Source organism: Centruroides vittatus, unplaced genomic scaffold (genome assembly GCF_030686945.1).
Source record: "Centruroides vittatus isolate TY-2023 unplaced genomic scaffold, ASM3068694v2 contig_874, whole genome shotgun sequence".
NCBI classification, from domain to species: Eukaryota; Metazoa; Arthropoda; class Arachnida; order Scorpiones; family Buthidae; genus Centruroides; species Centruroides vittatus.
In genome coordinates this window covers 636,523-659,892 of record NW_027122566.1, presented here as the reverse complement: position 1 = coordinate 659,892, position 23,370 = coordinate 636,523, and the positions used below count along the sequence as shown (strand labels likewise).

General features: G+C 31.8%; 4 protein-coding genes across 4 annotated transcripts in view; 2 read left to right on the top strand and 2 right to left on the bottom strand.

Moving 5' to 3' along the window:
- The window catches only part of LOC136982882 (piezo-type mechanosensitive ion channel component 2-like), a 128,143-nt gene extending 115,262 nt beyond the window's left edge, over window positions 1–12,881 (top strand). Inside the window, 8 exon segments of the mRNA XM_067279433.1 lie at window positions 210–246; window positions 346–490; window positions 582–626; window positions 5,138–5,304; window positions 7,216–7,380; window positions 7,445–8,250; window positions 10,834–11,074; window positions 12,572–12,881. Of these exon segments, the coding sequence (XP_067135534.1) occupies window positions 210–246; window positions 346–490; window positions 582–626; window positions 5,138–5,304; window positions 7,216–7,380; window positions 7,445–8,250; window positions 10,834–11,074; window positions 12,572–12,824 (1,859 nt within the window). The 3' untranslated portion in view covers window positions 12,825–12,881.
- On the bottom strand, window positions 2,326–3,453 carry LOC136982875 (uncharacterized; the record flags this gene model as incomplete). The annotated part of the gene is made up of 1 exon (XM_067279425.1): window positions 2,326–3,453. A coding segment is annotated over one exon (1,128 nt), but the record flags the coding sequence as incomplete, so codon positions are not given.
- Window positions 12,882–17,723: 4,842 nt separating the features above from the next.
- Fitm (acyl-coenzyme A diphosphatase Fitm) lies at window positions 17,724–18,975 on the top strand. Its single transcript, XM_067279449.1, has one exon. The coding sequence runs from the start codon at window positions 17,966–17,968 to the stop codon at window positions 18,950–18,952; it is 987 nt and encodes a 328-aa protein (XP_067135550.1). The 5' UTR covers window positions 17,724–17,965; the 3' UTR covers window positions 18,953–18,975.
- Window positions 18,976–19,071: 96 nt separating this feature from the next.
- LOC136982896 (ganglioside-induced differentiation-associated protein 1-like) overlaps window positions 19,072–23,370 on the bottom strand; it is a 41,442-nt gene continuing 37,143 nt past the window's right edge. Inside the window, exon 5 of the mRNA XM_067279452.1 lies at window positions 19,072–19,870. Within this exon, the coding sequence (XP_067135553.1) occupies window positions 19,551–19,870 (320 nt within the window). The 3' untranslated portion in view covers window positions 19,072–19,550. The remainder of the gene's footprint in view (window positions 19,871–23,370) is intronic.

Genomic DNA, 23,370 nt, shown 5'->3' with positions numbered 1-23,370 from the left:
ATATTGTTTATCGCGAAATTAAATTTGTTTTAATTGAATTCACGTGTCTGTGTATTCCTATCGCGCTTCACACATCACAGTTTGATATATTTTTCTGGTGTTTTTGATCCTTAAAATTGATAACTTGGTCTATTTAAATCAATAAAATATTTTTCAAAAAATAATATTGAGAATTAAATTTGCAAATACATTCAAAATTTATTTTCCAGGTCATAAGCTTTCAAAACAAAAATCTTATTTTGATGGGTAAGATAAAATTATTAATTACTCTTAATATTCTCAAGTACAGAAAGTAATGGTTTAATTTATATGTATATATTTTTTTATTATTATTATTATTTTAAGGATGTGCCATTACTTAGAACCATTTAAAGAATTCTTTACTAATTTGTTTTCTACTCAACAACTAACTGTAGATGTATATGTATATATGTTTTTTTGTGATTTTATTAACTTCTTCATTATTGCCTTTGGTTATTGGGCTTTTGGGGTAAGTCTTGTAAAATTCATTCATTCATTTGAAATATATTCATTCATTTTCCAATTCATTCTGTTTTTAATAAGACAAATAATGATTGCAGGTAGGTACTGATGAAGGACTGACATCTTACTTTCAAGAAAATAATGTAAATATGAAATTTAATTATTATCTGTTGTTTTAAAAATTAATTAAATGATTTAATTTACTTGTTTACGTATTATGAGATGATATTGAAATTTTTATATGAAATTTTATTCTATGTACTATTTTTTTTATTTATTTTTTGTCAATTAAATTAGAAACATAAAATGCTATTTTAAATCGAATATTTTTTCAAAAGAACAATATTGTATGAATGTAATTAATAAGTCAATTGATAATAACATGATTTGTACACTCCCTGGAACCTGTAACCGGCACGTAACGTGTATATTTTGTATATTGCGGGTGACAAACGTTTTCGAACAAGCACATTGCTCTTTTTCAGGTCAACTGGTTAAGGAATTTCCTGGATGGAATGTATGTTGTTCGGTGGGATCAGGTGTTATTCTGCCGAAGCGGGTCCTACCTGACATGCGTGGTTGTGTCACCCACAATATACGATATATATGCGTTAGGCACCAGTTACAGGTTCCAGAAAGTGTAGATTTCACCCCAGTGCTCAAGTTGGAATCATTTCTGTGTTAATACGATTTGTTTTATTCACTTAAAAAAATACAAATTTTTGAACTGGAATATGATGATTAAATAAAAACATGCTTTACATAATGGCTTTCTAAGAGGGCAAATTAGATATATATTGTACATGCATATATAATATTTTAATATTGAATTTAATAAATAATTAAACAATCATTTAAAAATTGTTGAAAATATTTTCAAAACTTTTCAAATATAAAACATTTATTAAAAAATAATGTATATCTATGTATATTGTTGAAAATCTCTAATAATAAAAAATACAGTACTTTTAATTTCAAAAACTTATTTCATTTTAATTTTTGTTATATGATGCCAGATGATTTAATTAATTAATAAAGGTATTTTTGTGTCATTCTTGGGATTTGAGTCCAGATTGTGGCAGTATGCCATAGATTGTATATATTTCATTTTTTGTGTATATTTTTTATTTTTTCTTGATTTCTTTCCTGTCTTTGTGTTTTTGTTCTTAGTTCTGGAATGTTTCTACCCAACCCTTCCCATCAGGTGTGGGTGACTAACCAATGAGACAATGGAAAGTAAAAAGCCCTGAGGACAAACCGGAGATATGAGTGGCACTTTTTGACCAGATGTCCAGAGGGAAGGATGTGAACTGGGAGAGCTCCAATCTTGTGTTGCCACCTTTTCAAAATTGCTGACCTTGACAATACGTTTGTTCCAACACAAGACCCTGACTGATTTGAATTTGAAACTGTACGAGGCATGCACAATGTCATTTTACAGCCAAGAACTGAATAATGCGCATGCCAGTTTTAAACCAGTGTTGGAACAGACCTAATATTTGCCAGAGATATTTACAAGTTAGAATTTTAAAAGTACATTTTCTGTCACTCAGCCTAGGATAAGATGAGGATAAGTTTGGGTGGGGGTGTGAAGTTAAAGTGTTTAACCATTAAAATAAAATACTCACAAATATTTTTATAAATTTATTTTGTTTTATCATAATTTCACAATTTCTACAAAAACCGGACAAATTAATAATCAATCTGTGTTTTAAGTGGTTTGTTATGTTTAGAAACCGTTTATAAAGACCTTAAAACCTTGCGAGACTCAGAAGAATAGGCACACTTACTTTAAAGATTTTATTTTGGACTTTCTTGGCCCGAGCGACCTCCGCTCTTACATTAGTCGTGGACGTCTCTTCTTTTTGCACGCCCCCTAGCGTGCCAGCTCTGTAACACGTTTCCTTTCAGTTTTTTGCATGCATCTCCACTCAACAGAGGTAGTCCATGTGTCCTGACAACAAGGAATTTGCTCGTGGTTTCATGGCTTCCAGACTTAAGTCGGAGGTGACATTCACCGACGATAGGTATTCTTTTGCGTGTGAAGGTATAGGCTTTGACCTTAGTCGGTATTATCTTTGGAGAATTGGTCCACTGCTTCAAATACGTCCAAGAGATAACGTTAGTGTCCGCTCCAGTATCTAATTTAATTTTAGTGGGATTCCCATTTATTTCAATGACTTCTTCCCAGTGTTCATGCGTGACTTTGTTCAGCACAACAATTCTATCCAATAGACAATCTTCCTGATCTGAGATGTCGGTGGAATTCGGATTATCAATTTCATTTATTTTCTTTGCCTTACATGCTGAAGAAAAATGGTTTTTCTTTTTGCATTTAAAACAAAATTTTCCAAAAGCTGGACAGTTTCCATACTTGTGTATAGTTAGGCATTTGTGGCATTTTTTATTCTTGGCGCTATTTTTATTCGTCATGTACGTATTCGATTTTTTCGGTTTATCTTTTTGTCTTGGAAACTGAGTTTTCATCTTACTCACTATTATTTCTGTTGCCCTAATTTTAGATAATTGGTGCTTAGATAATTCGGATGCTCTTGCCATGTCTATTGCTTTGGCCAATGTTAATGTCAGATCTTGCAGCATTTTTTGTCTGATGCTATCATCTTGTGTGCCTAAGACAATTCTATCTCTTATGAGAGATTCTGTTAGGGTGCCAAAATCACATTCTTGAGCCTTTGTATGTAGCTCTGTTACAAATTCGTCTACAGTTTGTCCTGGCTTCTGTATAAGTGAGAAAAATACATATCTACTATAGATAGTGTTCTTATACGGCTGGAAATGGTCCGTGAATTTGGCTAAGATTTCATCCACTGTCGGATTTGTGGCATTTTCCTCTAAATGGAAATTATTGTATATTTCTAAGCCTTTCTCTCCGATAATATGGAGCAGGATAGCTCTCTGCTGAGGAATACTTTTTGTAGGTAAATCTATAGCCGTTGCATAAATATCAAATCACTGCTTCCATAAACTCCAATTTTCTGGATTTGACGTGTCCATTGAAAAAGGTTCCGGAGGAGTTAAATTATTCATCTTGCTTTTTAAATAAATTATAGATATAGTTCTTCCAGTTTAGAATAAGCGTTGTATTAATATAATAAGGAGACGTTTTGTCTGCCGCAGCGTCAACCTTTGAACGAAGTGTCTAATTTCGTCCTTAAGTTAGCGCGCGTTTGTTAAGCCTCGTTTCCTTCACTGGCTTAATTATCCGCTGCCACCATGTTTTAAGTGGTTTGTTATGTTTAGAAACTGTTTATAAAGACCTTTAAAACCTTGCGAGAGTCGGAAGAATAGGCACACTTACTTTAAATATTTTATTTTGGACTTTGTTGGCCCGAGCGACCTCTGCTCTTACATCAGTCATGGACGTCTCTTCTTTTTGCACGCCCCCTAGCATGCCAGCTCCGTAACAATCTGGACCATGAATTTAAAAACTGGATTGTCCGGGTGAAAACCGGCCTGGTGGCAACACTATCCAAGTCGTTAGAGGCATGGCTGGAGCCACAAAAAGAAATCATAGAGTAGAAGTCTCAACTAGAGATTGAAGGAAAATCAAAAGTGGAAAAATTCTTAGGAATATCCCAACAGAATAAGGAAGATCCAACACCCTGTTTTGTGAGGGCATTGGAACTGAAATTTTGTCACCGCACCCGAGATACAACTAGAATCGGCTACCATCTTTCCTGTAAACTTCTTTCATTTAATATACCCCATCTTTCTAATTACTTTATTTTAGTTTTAAGTAGGTTAAGGCCCTAGAATTAAGTGTCTTTGAGTCATGATCAGTATTATTTGGATATATTGTAATTGTCATGCTTATGTATTTTCATGGTGATTCAATCAATTGTGGATCTAAAATTTTATATTGTGAAGGAAAGAATTTGTAAATACTCTCCAAAATCTGAGTACTGTAAAAGAGCTGAACTGTGTTCAGACACAAAATAAAGGTATTTTCTTTGTGTATTTTATCTTTGTCTAATTGCATTTTATGTTGAATATCACAAGGTCAAGAACTTCAGAAAATTTTCAGGAACAGTCTGTCCTGGATTTGTCAGGTTCTGCTCATCATTCAGCTGCCTCTATTTTGGGCCTGGTCAAGCCCAAGACATGTTTGAAAAAGGGCTTTCTAGTGTTCATGTGGTGAAGATAGTGTAGAAAAAGAAAAAGATAGTTGTATTATCAGCAGGGGCAAATTCTCTGGATTCTCATGCTAAGCAAGCACAGAGAATTCGCCACTGATTACCAGGAATATTTTCCTGGCATTATAACAGGATTATTCTGCAGGTCTAATAAAATTTCCTTCTTTTCTGTCTTAAAGGCTGTCTTTTCTGTCTTCCTCTAATTATTATCTTATTAATAAAACTTATGTTTTGATTTTTACTAAATTGAATGTCATCTAACATTTTATTGTATAATATATCAGATCCTTTCTAAAAAATTTTACAACAAACAAATAAATAAATTTTTAATTTTAAGAAAACTGTAGATTTATTTTTATTAATTAATACTCTGAAGTAACAAATAATATTTCATGTAATTTATATCTACAACAGTATTTTTTCTAAAATAAATAATAATTTATTTTTTTTGTTTTTATTATTTACTGTCATACTTATAAATATATATATTTTTTCTTTAGGTTCCTACATCATTTTTAATAATGCTTTTAACACAGTTTGGTTTAATTATCATTGATAGAGCATTATATTTAAGGAAATGTATTCTAGGAAAACTGATCTTTCAGATTTTTACTGTGTTTATTGTTCATTTGTGGATGTTTTTTATATTACCTGCTGTTACATTTAGGTAATTACTAAATTAATTAATTAATTAATTAGTATATTGATGTTCATTTTTATATATCATATTTCTTATCTATAGATTAAAAGTTTAATATATAATATCTTAATTTAATCTATATTAAAAATTTTTTGTATCTCAGACTATCTAGCATTCTCATGTTCAGATTAAAATTATTTTATCATATAAATTTTTATATTGTCATAGATGTGCCAGTGAGTATGAAAGTGGTCTAAATAAAATATTTTTTGTTTGGAGATTGACTTTTGAGTTTATAAAAATTAAAAAAAAGAGAGAGATTTTTGTGATTATAAAAACCATTTTTATTTTAAATATTATTTTTATTACTATTTAATTTTTATTTTAATATATTTTTTTTATGTAATTGTAAAATTTTACGAATAGTTTATGAAATGAATTCAGCATTTTCGTATTTCTGACTTAGACCACTTTCATAATCGCTGGCGTAGACAAATTTCAGTTAAGAATATTTTGGAATACATTACTAGCTAAACGATTGAAAATTCATACATTAGAATAGAAATAATTGATGCATATTTTAATAATAAAGTTATTAATAGAAAAACTAAATAGATTTGTTAACTTAACAGTAGATAACAATTGAGAAATCATTTCATTGATTAATCTTTAATGTGTAAAATGATTCTCATTAGTAAGTTTATCTCTAATCTAAATTAGACAATTTATACGTATTGTAGATCATACTATATTATACAAAAACATACTAAATTCTATTGTGAATTCTGAACTACATTCTTATCCACTACAAAATTAAATTAATAAATTTTGATAGCAGAATTCTTTTTTACATTATTATATGTTAAAATAATTCCTGCAAAAATTTCTATACCATGTTCATTTACATAATAAAGAAACATACATTTATATTTTTTCAAGTGTTAAAAAAAAATACTCAACTTAAACTTTTTATGAATAAGCAAAATATTCTTTATTGCCGAAAACAAAATCATTAAAATTTTAACACATGCAAGTAAACCCATAATCAACAATTTCACATTTGATAATATGTGCTCTAAAGTAACTTTGATTACTAATAATAATAGTCATAACAATTGATTTGATGAAAGCTATTTGGCCAATTGCGAGTTTTGCTATTACAGGTGAGGCAATTCTCCGAGTAAATTCAAATAGGAGATGATGATCCAATCTATACTATGTTAGACTTGATATGCTTGTCAGAGTTGTGAAAAAACTGGTTATCTTATTATATAATCGAGATGGGATGATGATGATGATGATAATAAGCGCAGAGCCCAAATGGTTAGAAGTTGAAAGTTGAAATTTGGACATAGGGTATGTCATGAGAATGAACACTAAGAAAGGATTTTTGGAAATCTTCCTGCAGGGGAGAGGGAGTGGGTTAAGGATTACACTTGTTTAAATTGTTCATATAAAAAATAATGATGTATTATTGCTGTGTTTTTATTGGTTATTCATTTGTCCCTTAGCATACATTTTACAATTAAATTCTTGTGTCTGGACATTTGCAATTTATTATATTTTTGCTGGTAATGCTAACCAATATTATCTGCTATAGAAAATACTGAATTGCTTTTCTAATACTTTCTTTACTGAAAAACTAACCATAAATTTGGTCTTCACTCTCATTAAGATTATGAAATGAATAACCTGCTTTTAGTTTCGGCCATACAACAATTAGTTGCACAAATTGAAAGTTTGGTCACTCCTTTCAATGCCCTCTAAGTTCTACTGCCTGAAATGATTGCCTCTTTGCTTCACCTATCAGCACAACACTGTATCTATGTCAGATTCAATTATAAATAAAATAACTAAAATTGAAATTGTGAAATGTAATTTACAATAATAAATTTTCAGTTTTAATTTTAAATTAAAATATGTGTGTTTTATTTGCAGACAATTCACAACCAAAGAATTTAATCCACCAATGTTATGGTATTTTGTTAAATGCATTTACTTACTTCTGTCTGCTTTTCAGTTACGATCAGGCTATCCAACACGTATTTTAACAAATTGCTTTTGTAAACATTATAATTATATTAATGTAATTTTATTTAAAGGGTAAGTAATCCGTTTATTTAACATTTAATTACAGTCATTATTAAATATTTTATGTATATTATAGGTATTTACTCATTCCATTTTTATATGATATACGCACAATGATGGATTGGATGTGGACTGATACTAGTTTGAACCTCACAAATTGGCTGAAATTAGAAGATATATATTCAAATATCTTTATTTTAAAGTGTTGGAGGCGGGCAGAAGATGATTATCCTGTTCCAAGAGGAATAAAATATGCTTCAACAAAGAAATATGGAATTGGTGGTAGTCTTGTTATGCTAATAATTTTTATTATATGGTTTCCGTTACTGCTATTTGCCTTAAGAAATACTGTGGGTGATCCTAACATTCCATATGAATGCACACTCGAGTTGGCTATTAGTGAATATGAACCAATTTTTAAAGTTAGTGCTCGGCGTGAAGCTCTCAAAGTCCTTACTGAAACAGAATGGGATAATACATTATATACTTTTCAGAAGGAACCTTCTGTAATGACATTTCTGACAAATTATCATGCAAGAGATACAGCTTTAATTAGTTTAAGTGGGAATTCTGCTTCATTTTGGACAATCAGTTCTCCTAGTCAAGATGCATTAATTAAAGAATTAGAGAGTGATAATATTTTAAAAATGAAGTTGAGTTTAGCATTTTTTCGTACAGTAAATAAATATAGCGACTCGGAAAAAATTGTTACAAATGAATATGAAATTCCTTTGGTAAATAAAACTGCAAGAAATTTAATAGCATCTGTTCTGAAAGGACAAGAAAATAAAACATCAATTGTTATTGATAAAATATTTCCAAAATATTTGAGAATTCTTGTTAAAGGAAATGTTATTCCAGTAAAAGAATTTGCAAAATTTGGTAAGAAATTATTTCCATGATTTTTTTTCTAATAATTTATAATAAATATGTAAGAAATTTTAACTGTAGAACTAACAAATTTCTTAAATCTACATGAAAATGAAAAAAAAAAATTATATTTGTTAGATTTTTGTTTTTGTTAGGACAATTATCAGTTTCAGTTGGAACTCTCTTATGTATTTAATACACTAATTTAAAACTTTAGGACTTTTAAATCTTATTTCTTTGTAAAAACTTATCAAGAATAGCTTGAACAGTATTTGCCTCCTCCTTTTTGTCATATAAACTTATAATATGGAGTGAATATCTTTTCTGTGCATTAGCAAATTGTCATAATTCTTTTGAAGTTTGGATAAGCTTTCAACATTTTATCCTTTGCACTTTTGCATTTTATCGTTTATTCTACGTTGTAAAATATCTAAGAGTTTGTTTAATGTGAAGTTTTTTGCCAGCATCTCTTCTTGGACATTTCCTTTTGCATGATAACTACTTTCTTCATTTATATTGATAAGTTCATCTTCACTAAATTTCTCCAGCTACATATCTAGAGTCTCTCAAAAGGCTTGCAATGTCTGGCAACAGTGTGACATTATTTCCAGGGTTAGTTATTTATTCAATGACTATTTGGATTTTCTTCAAATCCTGTATAGTTATTTGTGCAGTGTAGTAAGTTTCTACCATACTGCACATATATTTCTCACTGTTAGTTCCTGCCATGATGCTTGAATGTTTTCAGTTGCACAATCTATTATTGTAGGGTGAATAGCCTGTCTTAAAATTTGTCTAAAATACTAGGTTTTAAAAGTTGAAATGATTCCTTGGTCTATTAGCTAGATTAATTAAAGATGTAATGTCATAATGAGCCATGAAGGAGTTAGATAGATGAACTCTGATAAAAATAACACATGCCTTCTAATAAAATTTATACTTATCTAATGGTCTGACAATCAATAGGACCCCTAAACAAGTGGTTATTGTTCAGTGGTAAATAGCAAATTTTTATATTTTTATTCAAGACCACTATAAAATCAGTGTGTCCTGGAGCATTATCCAATGGTGGTAGTGCTATAAAAGATAAATTATTTTGTCTGTTAAATCTCTCAAATACTGGGCAAAAGTATAATTAGCCTTGAATAGTGTTACCACCTGTCCAGTGTTACCACCAGTCCGGGAATTGACTCACTGTCCGGGTGAACTATTAATTTTGTCCGGGAATTTCATAGAAATTATGAAATTATGATGAAACAAAGTTCTTGCAAATATTTTTATAAATTTACACTATTTCAACAGCGAAAGACCTCACACTCACTGAAACTTGTCTACCATTCCTCCATGTTACTCTGTTTATGCCGATGTGTGACGCGCAACCTGCCTCTTGATCCTTTTTTTTCTTTTTTGCTTGTACGTTCGTACACGTTTTCTATGGAGCTAAATTATCTGTTCTTTCTTCCTTAATTTAAGTTACGTACATTACTCTTACGCAAGTCCCTAGTCCCTAACTGTAACTGATTTAGAACTGGCATGCACGTTATTCTTTGCATTGTAAAATGACACTGCGCATGCGTCAGGAACTTCTGTTCGAACAAACCTGACCTGCCATCTGGGTCAGTGATTTTGTAAAGGTGGCAACACTAGCCTTGAAATAATGTTATTGTAATTCATGATCTTTTTATTTGCATGCTAAATGACTGGTAGAGATGCTTTGCTGTAATTTTTTTAACACTGGGATTCTCAGACCGATATAATTATAGAATTGTGATGCTCTGGACAGCTCTGAACCCTCACTGAAATTTGTGTTAAAATAATTTTTTTAAAAGAAAAAATAAAAAAGCTAGAAATAATTCTTTTGTATGAAAATGCAACACAAACTTTTAAACAATAGAAGAATGTAAGTCCATCGACCATCTCCGATTGGGGATCAAATTAAACTTAGATTTTGACCTTTCCCACAAATTCAATGGTGGAACATGCTGTCAGTGAGAAGTGTCTGAAAAGTCGCACTGTATCCACATCACTAGATATAATCAGTGGAAAGTCTGGATGGAGTCTGTTAAACTCTTTGGCAATCATCAAAATAACTTATGTCTATGTTGGAATCAACGATTGCGATGTTTTGTAGATTTTCTTCTGACGTAATAAAAGGTTGGTGGCATTGTTGACCCCTTGAAGAAGGTGACCACATTTCACTCTCCCCTTTTCAGCACTGACCTTTCGTGAGTCAAGACTGTGTGTAATCTTTGTGCACTCTTTGTTCCTTTGTTACATAACCAGTTACGCTAGTCCAACTGCCTTTTTACTAATCTTTCCGATAAGCTCCAAGTCTAACAGTCTATTCCTCCTTACTTATCTTTAACTGTAAAAGAATAAATAAAGATCAACATAATATATGATTGCAAATGTATAGAGATACCCTATATATGTAATTAAAATAAAAGTGTAGTTGTCTTTTGACTAGCTTCTCTTTTTTATCTTGTTTTTTTTAAACCTATTTGTTGGCTGTGTGGCTTCCTGAACAAAAGAACTTATGAATAGTTTCAAAATACAGAAAAAAAAAAGTAATTTGCATTTTTATTTTTTGTTTAGATCCAACAGAAAATATTTCATTAAATGAAAAATTATATTCAAGAAGTTTGCTTATTTCCTTAAAATCAGGAAATTTCAATAATTTAACATCTAGAACACAATGGTGGGAAGTACAAGAGTATTGCAATAAATCCAACTTTCCATTTTCTTTTCTAAGAGTTGATGATTGCAAATATTTGAGGATATTAATATTTAATGACAGAGTATTTCCTTCAAAATTCTACTTACTATCTAGATATGGGTAAGTATACTTTTATATATGAAAGTCAATTTTTTTTCTGAATTTTTTTCTTTATAATTATAATTTTCATGTAATTAATTGGAATCGTTAAAATTAAAGTAGGAAATTTCTGGATTGTGTTTTTAGATTTATTTACAGACTGTAACTAAGAATGATCTTTTTAAATACTAAAACCAGAAAACTAGAGCTAATTTATAGTACATTGTTTCACAAATCTCGACCAGTTGCTGTAAAGCACAATAACAATAAATTTCTGTTAGTATGAGAAGGGTTATACAACATGATCTGTCTGAAGCACATTTTAGATCACCAACAGCAAGGTTGAGGCCGAAGTTTTAAACGCAAAAACATGTACGTCGGATGTTCGGCACCGCTTTCCTGTTTGAGCATAACATCAATAGTGTAATACAAATAAACACTTTTGAAGAAGTCATACTAGAAATCATACTTTATTAATGTTGTTGTTGTGAAAAGTTCCAAACACAATGTACAAAAAAATATTTACACTGAAAAATTAGTAAATACACAGAACTTGTCCATGTGAAGAATGGATAATAAGGTACTGTACTTGTGCCTATGATCCTTTCTTGCACAGGTGTCATACCACACACACAACACAAAAGCTAGAAACATTAGGACCTTACTTCTATATTAAACACAAGCCATATAGTTAGGAAATTCTTCAATATAGATATGTACATGAACAGCATGTAAACAAAACAACAATTTTTCCTGTCGACCTTGGACTAGAATAGTACTAGGCACTGGTATAAGGTGAATACATCAGTGCCTAGTACTAGAGTAGGCTACATTTCAGCAACACTATAATAATAATGTAAACATAATAAATATTGTAATTATTTATTTTATGAAGAGAGACTCATAAGCATGCATTCATTGTAATTGTGAATAACATTGTTATTTCTATTCGAATTTATGAAATTCCAATCAAATGTTTAAAAAATATGAACATAAAAGCATAATGCATAATATAACATTAAAATGAAAAGCAAGATTACATCCTGCATTATGTTTTTATGCTACTTCAACATATGATAAGTAATATCTTTCAGTATATATTTTTATTAAAGAGAATAAATAAAAATGTACAAAGTTTTGGATATGAGATGTCCCAGATCTCTAATTTAGAGAATATCTGGACAACAAATTAAATAAACAATGGATTTATGAAGTTCAAAACAAATCTTAATTTGTCTAGTTTTTTTGGGGCATTTGGAAATAAATAATTTCTTGACTTTATCTGACAATAGTCAAAGACTTAGAGAATTGTCTTAATGTTTTTAACCTAAACATGGAAGAAATCAAAACTATAGAAAAATTTAAATTTGTGTAGATAATTGAAGGGAATGTAGAGATAGCCTCTAACTCCCTAACGCACATATTTATAAAACTTTGTTTTGTTGCTATGCTGTATATAATTATATAGATTTTCTTTTATTTGTTGTTTGACTGTTTTTTAATTATTTCTTTTTCCAGAATAATTGGATTATATACTACTTTTGTAATGCTAGTGTCACACATGATACGCAGCAATTTTGTAGCAGGATCTTCATACTTTATCATGTTTCAGGATATGCCTTACGTTGATCGAATATTAAAACTATGCTTAGATATTTATCTTGTCCGTGAGAGTGGAGAATTTTCTCTGGAAGAAGATTTGTTTGCGGAATTATTATTCCTGTATCGTTCACCAGAATCCATTGTTAAATGGACCAAATATCCGGATTAGCACTATTTATTTTTTGTAGATAATTTTAAAATAAATTCAGAAAATAATTTAAAATTATTCAAGTTTTTAAAAAGTTAAACAAATATTTATATATAAATGGTAAATATCTTTAGATTTGTAATTGATATTGTAAACCATTTATATTTAGTTTCATTTTCTATTTTTAGTTTTTTTATTTTCTTTTTATTTTGTAAATGATAATATTTAAATATACGGTGTAGTCTCATTAATTGAAACTTCACTTACTCCAAACCAATTTTTTTTTTTTTTTGTTTTCACTAAATGTTTCAACCAAAAAAACTTAAATCATAGATTTTTTAAAAAACATGATAAATTTTTTAAGTTAATATGTACAGTTTGGTCTAATGATGTGTTCACTTGTTTATAATCGATCAGCGCAGCCGTTACAATTCCGTTACAATTCCCAGACACGCACCTGTTATCAAAGAGTTGACCGTTACGATTTGACCGTTACGAGATTGACGGTTGCGATTTGCGCTGATCGATTATAAACAAGTGAACACATCATTAGACCAAACTGTACATTACTACATTTTTTAACATAAATATATATACACCTATCCCTCGATTTACACGGAAGATAGGTTCCTGAGAAAAACGTGTAAATCGAATTTGTATCTTTTTGAATGTAAAACCGTGTAAATCGAAAAGTATGCAAAAAACGTATAATTTCGTTGTTTATTAATTATGAACTTTTTCAATTTTTTAAAGGTACTGTACATAAATCAAACAAAAATATTGAAAGGCAAAAAAAAAAAATATTCTTTTATTAATTAAATACAAAATACAAAGGAACAAAAAATAAAATCTGAAAGATTCATAAAAATGTAATGTAATGTAAAAAATGTAATTAAAAATAATGTAATCGTTTGTTACTTATGAATATGAAAAATTAAAATTTTCTGGTTTAAAACTATGTGCAATGAATGCAACTTCATGCGTATGGGGGAGTACCCTATATCGGTTTATCGGTTACTATTTGACGGATTCAAATAAAACTGTCACATAGTATCCTAAATGTCAACTATAACATATAATTAAGGTGGATTGGAATATAGATGTAGATTAGAGTTAAAAATTGTTCCTTTTGATCATAGCCAGTTTATCTTCTACATTTATTTTTTAAACCATGTAAAAGCGAAAACGTGTAAAAAAAGTACCGTGTAAAACGAGGGATAGGTGTACTAAATACAGTATAAAGTTTTTTAAGATACATACAGTAAAATCTCCTTTTTGTAATCACAGGGATTGTTGTTATTGATACATTCGAAGTTAGTATGTCGCAAAACATACGGAATACTTAATAAAGTTGTTATATCTAAACACATGAAATTACTTGTCCTGACTGACTGAGTGATTGATTCATCATCACCCAGGGCAAACCACTGAACCAAAAGTGGTGAAATTTGGTACACAGTTAGGGTACATCATAAAAATGCATACTAAAAAGGGATTTTTTGAAATTCCCCCACAGGAGGAGAGGGAGAGGTTTAAGGCTTAACCTGAAGAATAGCTTCTACTGTACTATTTTAAATGTGAATTTTTTGTTTTTAACTACGTCTTCATTGAGTACTTAGGTGTGTGTTTTACAACGTTTCCTGCAGCCACCTCTCCTTCACCACGTGGTGGGTCCGACTCAGTGGCATGCTGCTAGGTTAAAACCCGAGTGTGTCGGGGTAGGGGTGACGTGTGTAAAATAGGGTGTGCAACTGGGAATGGGGAGATTTATTGGAGGGCATGTCTTGGGGAGAAGTTAAGGACAGAAGTAGAGAGAGGAGGAAAATAGGGAAGAGAAGCAGAGTGGTGGTGAAAGTGGGTGTGGAATAGTCAGGAAGCCGAAAAGTAAAAACTGCAATCAAGTCAGTGTGGAGATTTTGAATTTCGAACTGTTTTGCATCAATGTTGGGATGATGACATTTTAAATGTTTGTACAGTAGTTTACCATCTAGTGTTCGGTCGGTAGAGGCCTGTTGTATATCTAGTGTTCTGTCGGTAGAGGCCATTTAGAGTTATTTAGGGAGATGTTCATGGTGGGTAATATCGTCAAGGGTAGGACGAACGTGATAGATCCAGTAAGTAGAGGTGATGTGCATATTTGATCGAAGGACGTTGTGTCATCCACTTTAGTTGAATGTAGTTGATTGACTTACCGTTGTTTTGGTTTTGTGTTTGTGAATTAATAGTTGTCGCAGTTGGTAGAGTTTCCAGTGGGGTCGTAACCGCCCCAGACCACGGAGGTTTTCTTCCGTGTTGTCAGAGGTGTTAGTATGTGAGAATAGCGAGGTTGAGGCCGAAGTTTTAAACGCAAAAACGTGTACGTCGGACATTTGGTGCCGCTTTCCTGTAAGCCTAGAAGTTTGACAATGGCCTTTGGAAAGTCAGTGGAATCATGCTCAACATTCCAAATGCCATTGTCAAACTTCTAGGCATACAGGAAAGTGGTGCCAAATGTCCGACATACATGTTTTCCCATTTAAAACTTCGGTTTCAACCTCGCTAATTCCTGTGTATCTGGTGTATGGGCCTGTAGCACGCAATTCGAAATAATGTATAAAGTAGGGCAAAACACTCTTCTTCAAAGAAAAAGGTCACAATAGATGCCAGTTCAACTTTTCACCAATGAAAATCGTCAGATTTTCTTTGTGGGAGACTATATTTTTCTGGATGTCACTGAACTAAAATGGCTTCTTAATTTTCAATACTGCGCCAATTGAGTGGCCATTTTGAATCCCAACTCTAGTATAATCACTGGAGGCATTCCAATCTTCTGTGACAAAAGCTCCCTCTGTCATCCAATTTGGAAGGCAATAAACTTTTGTAACTAGTCAGTCTACTGAAGTAGTTTGCTTGATCTCCAAAGAGGAACTGTCGATAGTAGCTTAGTAAGTACAAATTCATTTTGTTAAAATCTGTTTTATTGTTGATTTTATTTATTATTAACATTTATTTTTGCAAATTTCATTTATTAAACTTTTAGTTTATATATTTATTTTTTTTAAACTTTTTTCATATTTCTTGGTGTGGCACTTGCAGTCATTCGTGAGATGACCAACATCCACGAATCAAATACCTATTTTGGTTTCTGTAGAAACTGACATTATAAATAGTTACACACACACACACACACTGTGCAGAAAGACCTTTAAAGCATTCTGTTGTTTAAAAGTGCATACAAACAGTTTTCATCCAGAACATGTATATGAGTTAGTGAGTCCAAAGAAGTTGCAGAAAGTGTTTAATTTTCCTTGTCATTTCTGTTCAGGAAATTAAACCAGAATTGCTGGTTATGTTTCATCTCCAGAATGAACATTGTGAAATAATTTAAATGCCTGATAATTCAAATATTTTGAACTGTGACCTGTGTAGTACTAATTATACTAAAAAACTAGGTTATACTAAAAAACGGGTTCCGCTGGAACATTTTAAATATTCATGAATTAACATTACAAGAAGAAATTCTGACATTTGCTTCAGACTTGTTTATAGCATGGAAAGAAGAATCTGAACAAAAGTCGTGTGTCAAAAAAAAAAAAAAAGCTTTCTAGACCCAATAGTTTTTCTCTATGAGCATCTGCAGTGCCAGATAAAGAAGAAAATACTGACTTTTTGGGGCGATTTTTGCACTTTTCAATTGCTTATATTTCGGCAACAGCTTTATAGAAAATCTTGAAATTCTGCACATTACATAAGAAAACAATTTTCTTTCGAATGAAATATTCGGAATTACTTCAAGTGTTTGGGGGCGAATAAGTCAAACCCCAAAAATCGATAATTCTGATTGCTGTATATATATAATCAGTGGGTGACATTTTTACTTGGCAGGGAGTCACTACCATGATGCCTGATATGCCAATTAAAACTTTTTGTAAGGATTTTTTTAAACAGCGTATCGAAAGCGTCGATCGGCGGTCGCCGACCGAATTTACGTCGTCGTCATCATCATTGTTACGTCATAAGACGTAATAGTACATTGTGTTAAGTCTTATGTCTTGTTTAATAATTGCATTATTACGTCAAAAAACAATCGATATCCAAACAAAAACATGTCACGAAAAATAGAATATACAAGCGGTACTCAAGCCAGTGGCGTAGCTAGCATGGGTGACACCAGGGCGGATATCGTGGTGTCACCCCAAGTCACACCGTGGGTGTCACCCTTCTTAACTCTTTTATAAAACACTATCGGATTATTGAATTGTAATATGTCCGCACTCGAGCAAACTTGAACGTTATATCGAATAAGCGATGTAAACGCATAGGTTTATATTGAGTAGCGTGAATCCGTTGACCTTTTTTTTTTTAGCTATAGGTTGTTGGGTCGATCGAACTTTCCGCGACTTAAATGTTAAAGCGCGTTATCATGGTTTATTTCGCGACTTACTTTTTCACAGTTGGGTGTCACCCCTACACGCACCGGGGCGGACCGCCCCGGTGCGTGTAGGGGCGACACCCAACTGTGCCCGGGGCGGACCGCCCCCAACGCCCCCCTCGGTACGCCTCTGACTCAAGCTTATCTTTACCAGAGAAAAACTTCTAAAAACGACTCTGTGCGTGCGTCGTGGGAATTTTTTTGACTAGTCTAAATCACTGTTCTTCAACCTTGGTCCGCGGACCCAAAATTTCCTGCAGGTCCGCAAAAAATCTTAGACTGCCAGAAAATTTTGTAATAACAAAATAATAAGATTTTAAACCTGTAATTAATTAATATAAACTGTTTTTATTTATTTTTTATTATTGAAATTGTTCAAATAAAGTTGCGACAGTCGCGCGCGTCACCCGCTTCTAAGCAGTTTTATGTCTAAGAAAATTTATCATTCCAGTATACATTTTAAAAAGTGACCATTCTAACAAAAGCGGTTGCAACTTTGTTTACGTAAAGTAGATTTTATTGCTGCATTTTTGAAACGACGCAGTTACATTACCGATGCGTCATTGCTATCCACATTATTGTTGTTGTGATGTCATACATTTAAAATAACGCTAGAAAAATAACAACTACGACCGATAATTGCGAATAAAGTCGCGCAGCTCACGTTTGATAGCAAAATAAATAAAATGCGACGGCCGATTAACTACGCATCGTTCGATTTTATCCGGTAGGTGGCGCTTGTGTTATCAACATGGCGGGCGGAAAGAAACAGTCGAATGTTTCTAGCAAACTAAAATGGCAAAATTATCAAGGAAAAAAGGGTCAAGGCGCGGGAAGGAAACCCGTATCGGAGCAAGCAACGGTTAAACAAGTTACTCTTCTATTATTTATGCACATTTGTAGAAAAATAGTTCTAATCAAACCAGATTTGAAAGTGAGCATTTATTTTGGTGCTTTAATGTTCGGCTCTTTGGTTTGTGATTTCATTCCAATGCCTAGATCTTACATGGCTCGGAAGGACAACGTATTCAATAAATATTTTGTCAAGTTGGGATGGGGATGGACTCTGTGCGTCGTGGGAACTTTCGTTTTTCTAACCAGTTGGACTTATTGCTGCGGAAACGCAGTCAGAGTTCGCAAACATTTGAGTCGCGTGCTGATCGGCACGGTCGCTTGGTACTGCTGGACGACGCTCTTCGTCTTCGTCGAAACTTGGACCGGATCCTGTACTTCGGATAGATACTCCACCAGGTTGTCCTGCCTGAGACACGGGCACCGTTGGACCGGATTTGATATTTCCGGGCATGCGTTTCTTCTGGTCTACAGCAATTTATTTCTGATGGAGGAAGCGAAGTGCATCCGCGGTTGGGAGAGAATCGGAGAGCTCATTCGAAACGAAGAGTTCGACGAAGACAGCCCGTTGCGTAAGCTGGAGGAGCGGGAATTGAGTAATTTAAAGAATTCGTACGAAAAATACACTGTATTCATCAAAGCACTGTTTATCTTCATGACCGGATTGTATATTTTGTGGGACGTTATGTTGATAGGCACGATCCTGTACTTTCACACGATGGTGCAAAAAGTGGCCGGAGGAATAATTGCGGTGCTCACCTGGTTTTTTACGTACCGGGTGTGGTACCATGCGGAATCTTCTCCCGGTTTGCCGGGACAGGGTCCGTTCAAGTATTCCGAACTACAGAGGATTCCCAGAATCTTCAATCCTGCCGATATTCAGTAAATTTATTACTTTTGAAAACTGTTGATGTTTTTATACTTGGTTTTTCTTTGTTTTGGTGTGTGGAATTTATACTCATTTTGTCACAACTAAAAGTGAATTGTTGAAAATAATTAGCAACATTTATTGGGAAATAGATTTTTATTCATTATTTTAAATGAAATAACAATGCATCTACAGATCTAAGTTTGGAATGTTATACTGCTGGTAAAACTGAATTGCTAAAAATCTTTTGTATTTTTTTTTCAACAAGCAAAACAAATCAATTTTATAAAAATTATAGTAAATTTTCTGTACAGCCAATACGACGATCAGTATGTTCGAAGCTTACGAGAAACAGATTCTACTTACGGGTAGTCGATTTCGTTGCGATTCTAAAATTTACCATTTGAATTAATGAAAAAAATCAATTTAATTTGATAATTTTAGTAAAACTAAAAAGTTTTATTAAAATATTTCATAATTCAATTAGGCAGAACTATAAAATATAATAATGATTCAGTTCTACCACTGTTTTGAATCTATATGCTATATTTTTAATATTCCAACCAGTTAAATTGTAAATGCTGTCAACACTTGTAGATAATCTACGATAAGAATGCTAAAATTTATTGCGTCGATAAAGAATAACAGCTATGGCCGCTATGCTAAGCACGCCGGCTATACTGACGACCGTGGCAAAACACTTTCCGTGGATCCCGACGCAGGAAATCGAACCGAAGATGCAGCCGTGGTGATTAAACGTTTTCTTATAGCAGTCTTTTTGTTGTACTTTCTTAAAGTAAGTAGCTACGTTTGGACGTTTGTCTTCGCCGAAGTAACGTTTCCATAGACCGAGCAACAACAGTCGATTTAATAAAACTGCGAGCGATATATCCGCTATGGTAAATTTTTCTGTACATAACCAATAATCGGAGTTTTCTGAAAGGTAACGATATATAGAGTTAATAATCGACACTATAAAATAATTCAAATATTTATATTAAATTATAAAATATTGAGTTTTAATTCAATATGTAGTATAATACAAAACTGCTTTTTTGAATCAGGAATTTTTGTAAAAAAAAAAAATGTTTATCTTAAAATACTTTTAAGGCTGCAATTTTACAAACTCATATTTATTAAAAATTATAATCTTAAAATTTGTGCACAAAATGTTAAGCATTTATTTGACTATTTATGTAAGATAATATTTACTAAATCTTAATCGTTTTTTAAAATTTAATTCAATAGTTAGGAATTTTTTTTTAATCTTTAAGAAATTTTAACATATTTGGAATCATTTTTTTGATGATTCCAAATATGTATGAAGAAATTAGTTTAATATCACTTGTAATAAAAGGAAATTTTAAAAATTTCCAAAGGGCTTGGGGTTTATTTAAGTTATCGAACTAACAATAATTTAACATGAAGTTAATTTTTTGGTATTACCTTAGAGATTTATAAAAGGATTTTTCTGGAGAACTGAACTGAAGATGAAATTTTCATAGAAGCAAATTTTTAATGTTATCAAGCTTGAACTTGAAAAAAAATCAAAATTGGATATCATACAATAAAACACTAGGCTGGAGCCATATGTGTATGATTTGCGAATAACTGAATTGTGTATCAACAAAAGAGTTTTTTCAGAGGCATGAATAAGAAAATGTAATATATAAGTAATTTCTAATAGGACAGAATCATCATCTAGATACAAATGAAATAAGTTTTTTGACAATGTATTTCCTTTGATTAAGCCTCAGGGAATAAAAGTGCTGTTAAAAAGAATCCCAGGATGAAAATTTTGGGAAGCATGTTGGAATACTGCACCATATAGGATTAAGGTAGTTTTGAGTGACAGGTAATAAGTTTAAAATTCTACCTCTTCAAATTGTTTATAGTCAGACAGGACTTTCTACTCTAAGGAATACAAACATTTTTTGAAATAAAATTCTAAATGTTATCAAATATTGAGAGTGGGAAAGTCGTGATCGAGTTCTTAAGCCAAGAACTTATCGGCCGTATGCTCTTGTACTCCGAAGGAAAACTCTGGTTTAAACTCGCAGTCTCTTTTGGAACGGCGAGTCCGAACCGGACGACGGTCGTATCCCGATTCCTACGACAACATCGAAGCAGTCTTGAATGACAAAGTAACAACCCAAATTTGGTTAACTATGAAAACTGCAATTATTTCAAAAATTGTAGCTGTAACTTGAATACAGTGAATAAATGGCTTTGGTAGTTTGGAAAATGTATGAATAATTAAGATATTTCAATTTTTACCCACTCATATATTTCCTTGCAACAGGAGATGAATGTTTTAAAAATAAACCTCCCCAAGGATTTAATCAAAGAAATATGGTATATCAATTTAGATAAAAGAGCAGCAACAACACCAGTCATACAGTATGCCAAAAATCTCAAAGAATTTGCAGATGTTGTACAATAATTGTGAAATTTTTTTGGACAAATTTGAAGACAGTTCCGCTTATCAATGAGATGAAAAATTATCTTATGTAATCTGGAAATATTTTTCTAAAAAGAAAATGCTAATTGTGAAGCATATACAGAAAAGAATAGAAGATTCCCATTTTAAATCTCATTCTCTTAAACAAGCATTATTTTTGTAGGCAAAATATTTTCTTAAAAAATTAATTTATCTCAATAGCAACAGTTACTCATAAAATTTAGAGTAACTGTTGGATTTTATTTTATTGTTTAGAGATCACTTCAAATAGTTGATATTTTATATACAGGATGGGAAAGAAAGTCACTCAACACCCCTGCTACAGAATATAGAATGTACCCAAAGTTAATTCGCTCGTGTCGGGAACACATTAGACCAAGGGGAAACGGACCGGTGTGTGTTACGCACACGTTGCCGTCTCGAAAGCAACTCCGAAACTGTAAACGAGAAGGAGATCGTGTGACGCGTCATTTAGGGTCGGAATTGATTGTAATTGTTCAAGGTAGGTCAGTAAAATCTTTAGCAGAGTTATACATGTTACATCTGCTCAATGTACTGTACATTCTATATTCTGTAACAGGGGGATTAAGTGACTTTCTTTCCCACCCTGTACTTAATCTCTTATGTATTATTTACATAAACATTTCAATTTTCATATTGTCGGCGAAATATGGATTATTATAATGTGATTTTTTTTTTACAGTTCTTTAAGGCTTATTTTATAAAATCAAAAATGCTTATTAAATAGGCATTATTTGTGTGATATTAAGAGAGAAAACTTAATTTTTAAGATATTCTCTGTTAATGTAAAAGTGTAAAAATTCAATATGGAATAAACTAACTTTTTTGTGGTTATAAATTATTTGTTTAGTGGAAGATAGATATTAAAGTACTTCAATGGGAAAAATACATTGCATCACAAGTGGGCACAAAGCAAGATTTAAAAAAGTAAGAATGGAAAATATAAAGATAAACTTATTTAGAACTAATGTGTATTATCATAACTAGCAACTTATTGCAAGCAACTAGTGTTCAATCTATGTTTCCATTGGAAAACTCTGGTTTAGATGATGATATCTTTTTCTTGTGCAGACCAGTAATTTCTGGTCCATATGGTGGTAATTATACATAACAAACTGTGATATCATCAGTATGGTCAATTATTTTTCTGTGGGCTGGCATTTGAGAAACACTGATTTAAGTTTCATTCTTGCCCTTGTAAATACAGATATTCCACCAGGAAAATGTTAATTGGGGGATGTGTGTGTGTATTTCTTCACACATTTTTCAGCCAATGTTTATATTTACATCATTTTTAATAAACAATATGCAGAAAAGTTTTGAGTTACATTCTAAATACTATTGGTCCAATTGTTAGAATTGCACATAGACATTTTGAAGAGCCCCAATTGTCATTCAAATATAGCAGGTTTCGGAAGAGGAATCGTATCAATACTTCCTACGACAAAGGGCCTAAAGACAGTTTTGTGATGTCACTAACAGCAGCCAATCAATTCTCCATTGTAATTGTTGAAAAGAATAAATCTCAACATATTTTTTATTGTAAATTTTTGTGTACATTTTTTGAAACATCTCTATTGCTGTCTTTGCTATGTGCCATATTGTAAAGTTGTAGTGCAGCATATTGAGCATTTTATATCATAATATATTATATATGTTACATCAATACTTTTTTCCATTAAAATAATGTTAACTGAGTTATTTTCCAATTTCATGCAAAACTTCTGATTTTCAGGAAGGTATTACCAATGTTGAGCAGGTTAATGGCTTTATATAAAAAGCTGCCAAACAATAATATTGATTTATGAATAAACACAATTTACTATAGTTTAGATTATAATAATGATTATTATTTTTACTCTTAAAACAGTATGTTTAATGTAAGATTTACAAACTTTACAAAGATATAATACTGATTTCTGGGAAAGAAGAAAATTAATTTATATCAGTCTGA

What these genes read in the sequence shown, in the direction of transcription:
- Fitm (XM_067279449.1), top strand. Translation starts at nt 17,966, where the DNA reads ATGGCGGGCGGAAAGAAACAGTCGAATGTTTCTAGCAAACTAAAATGG.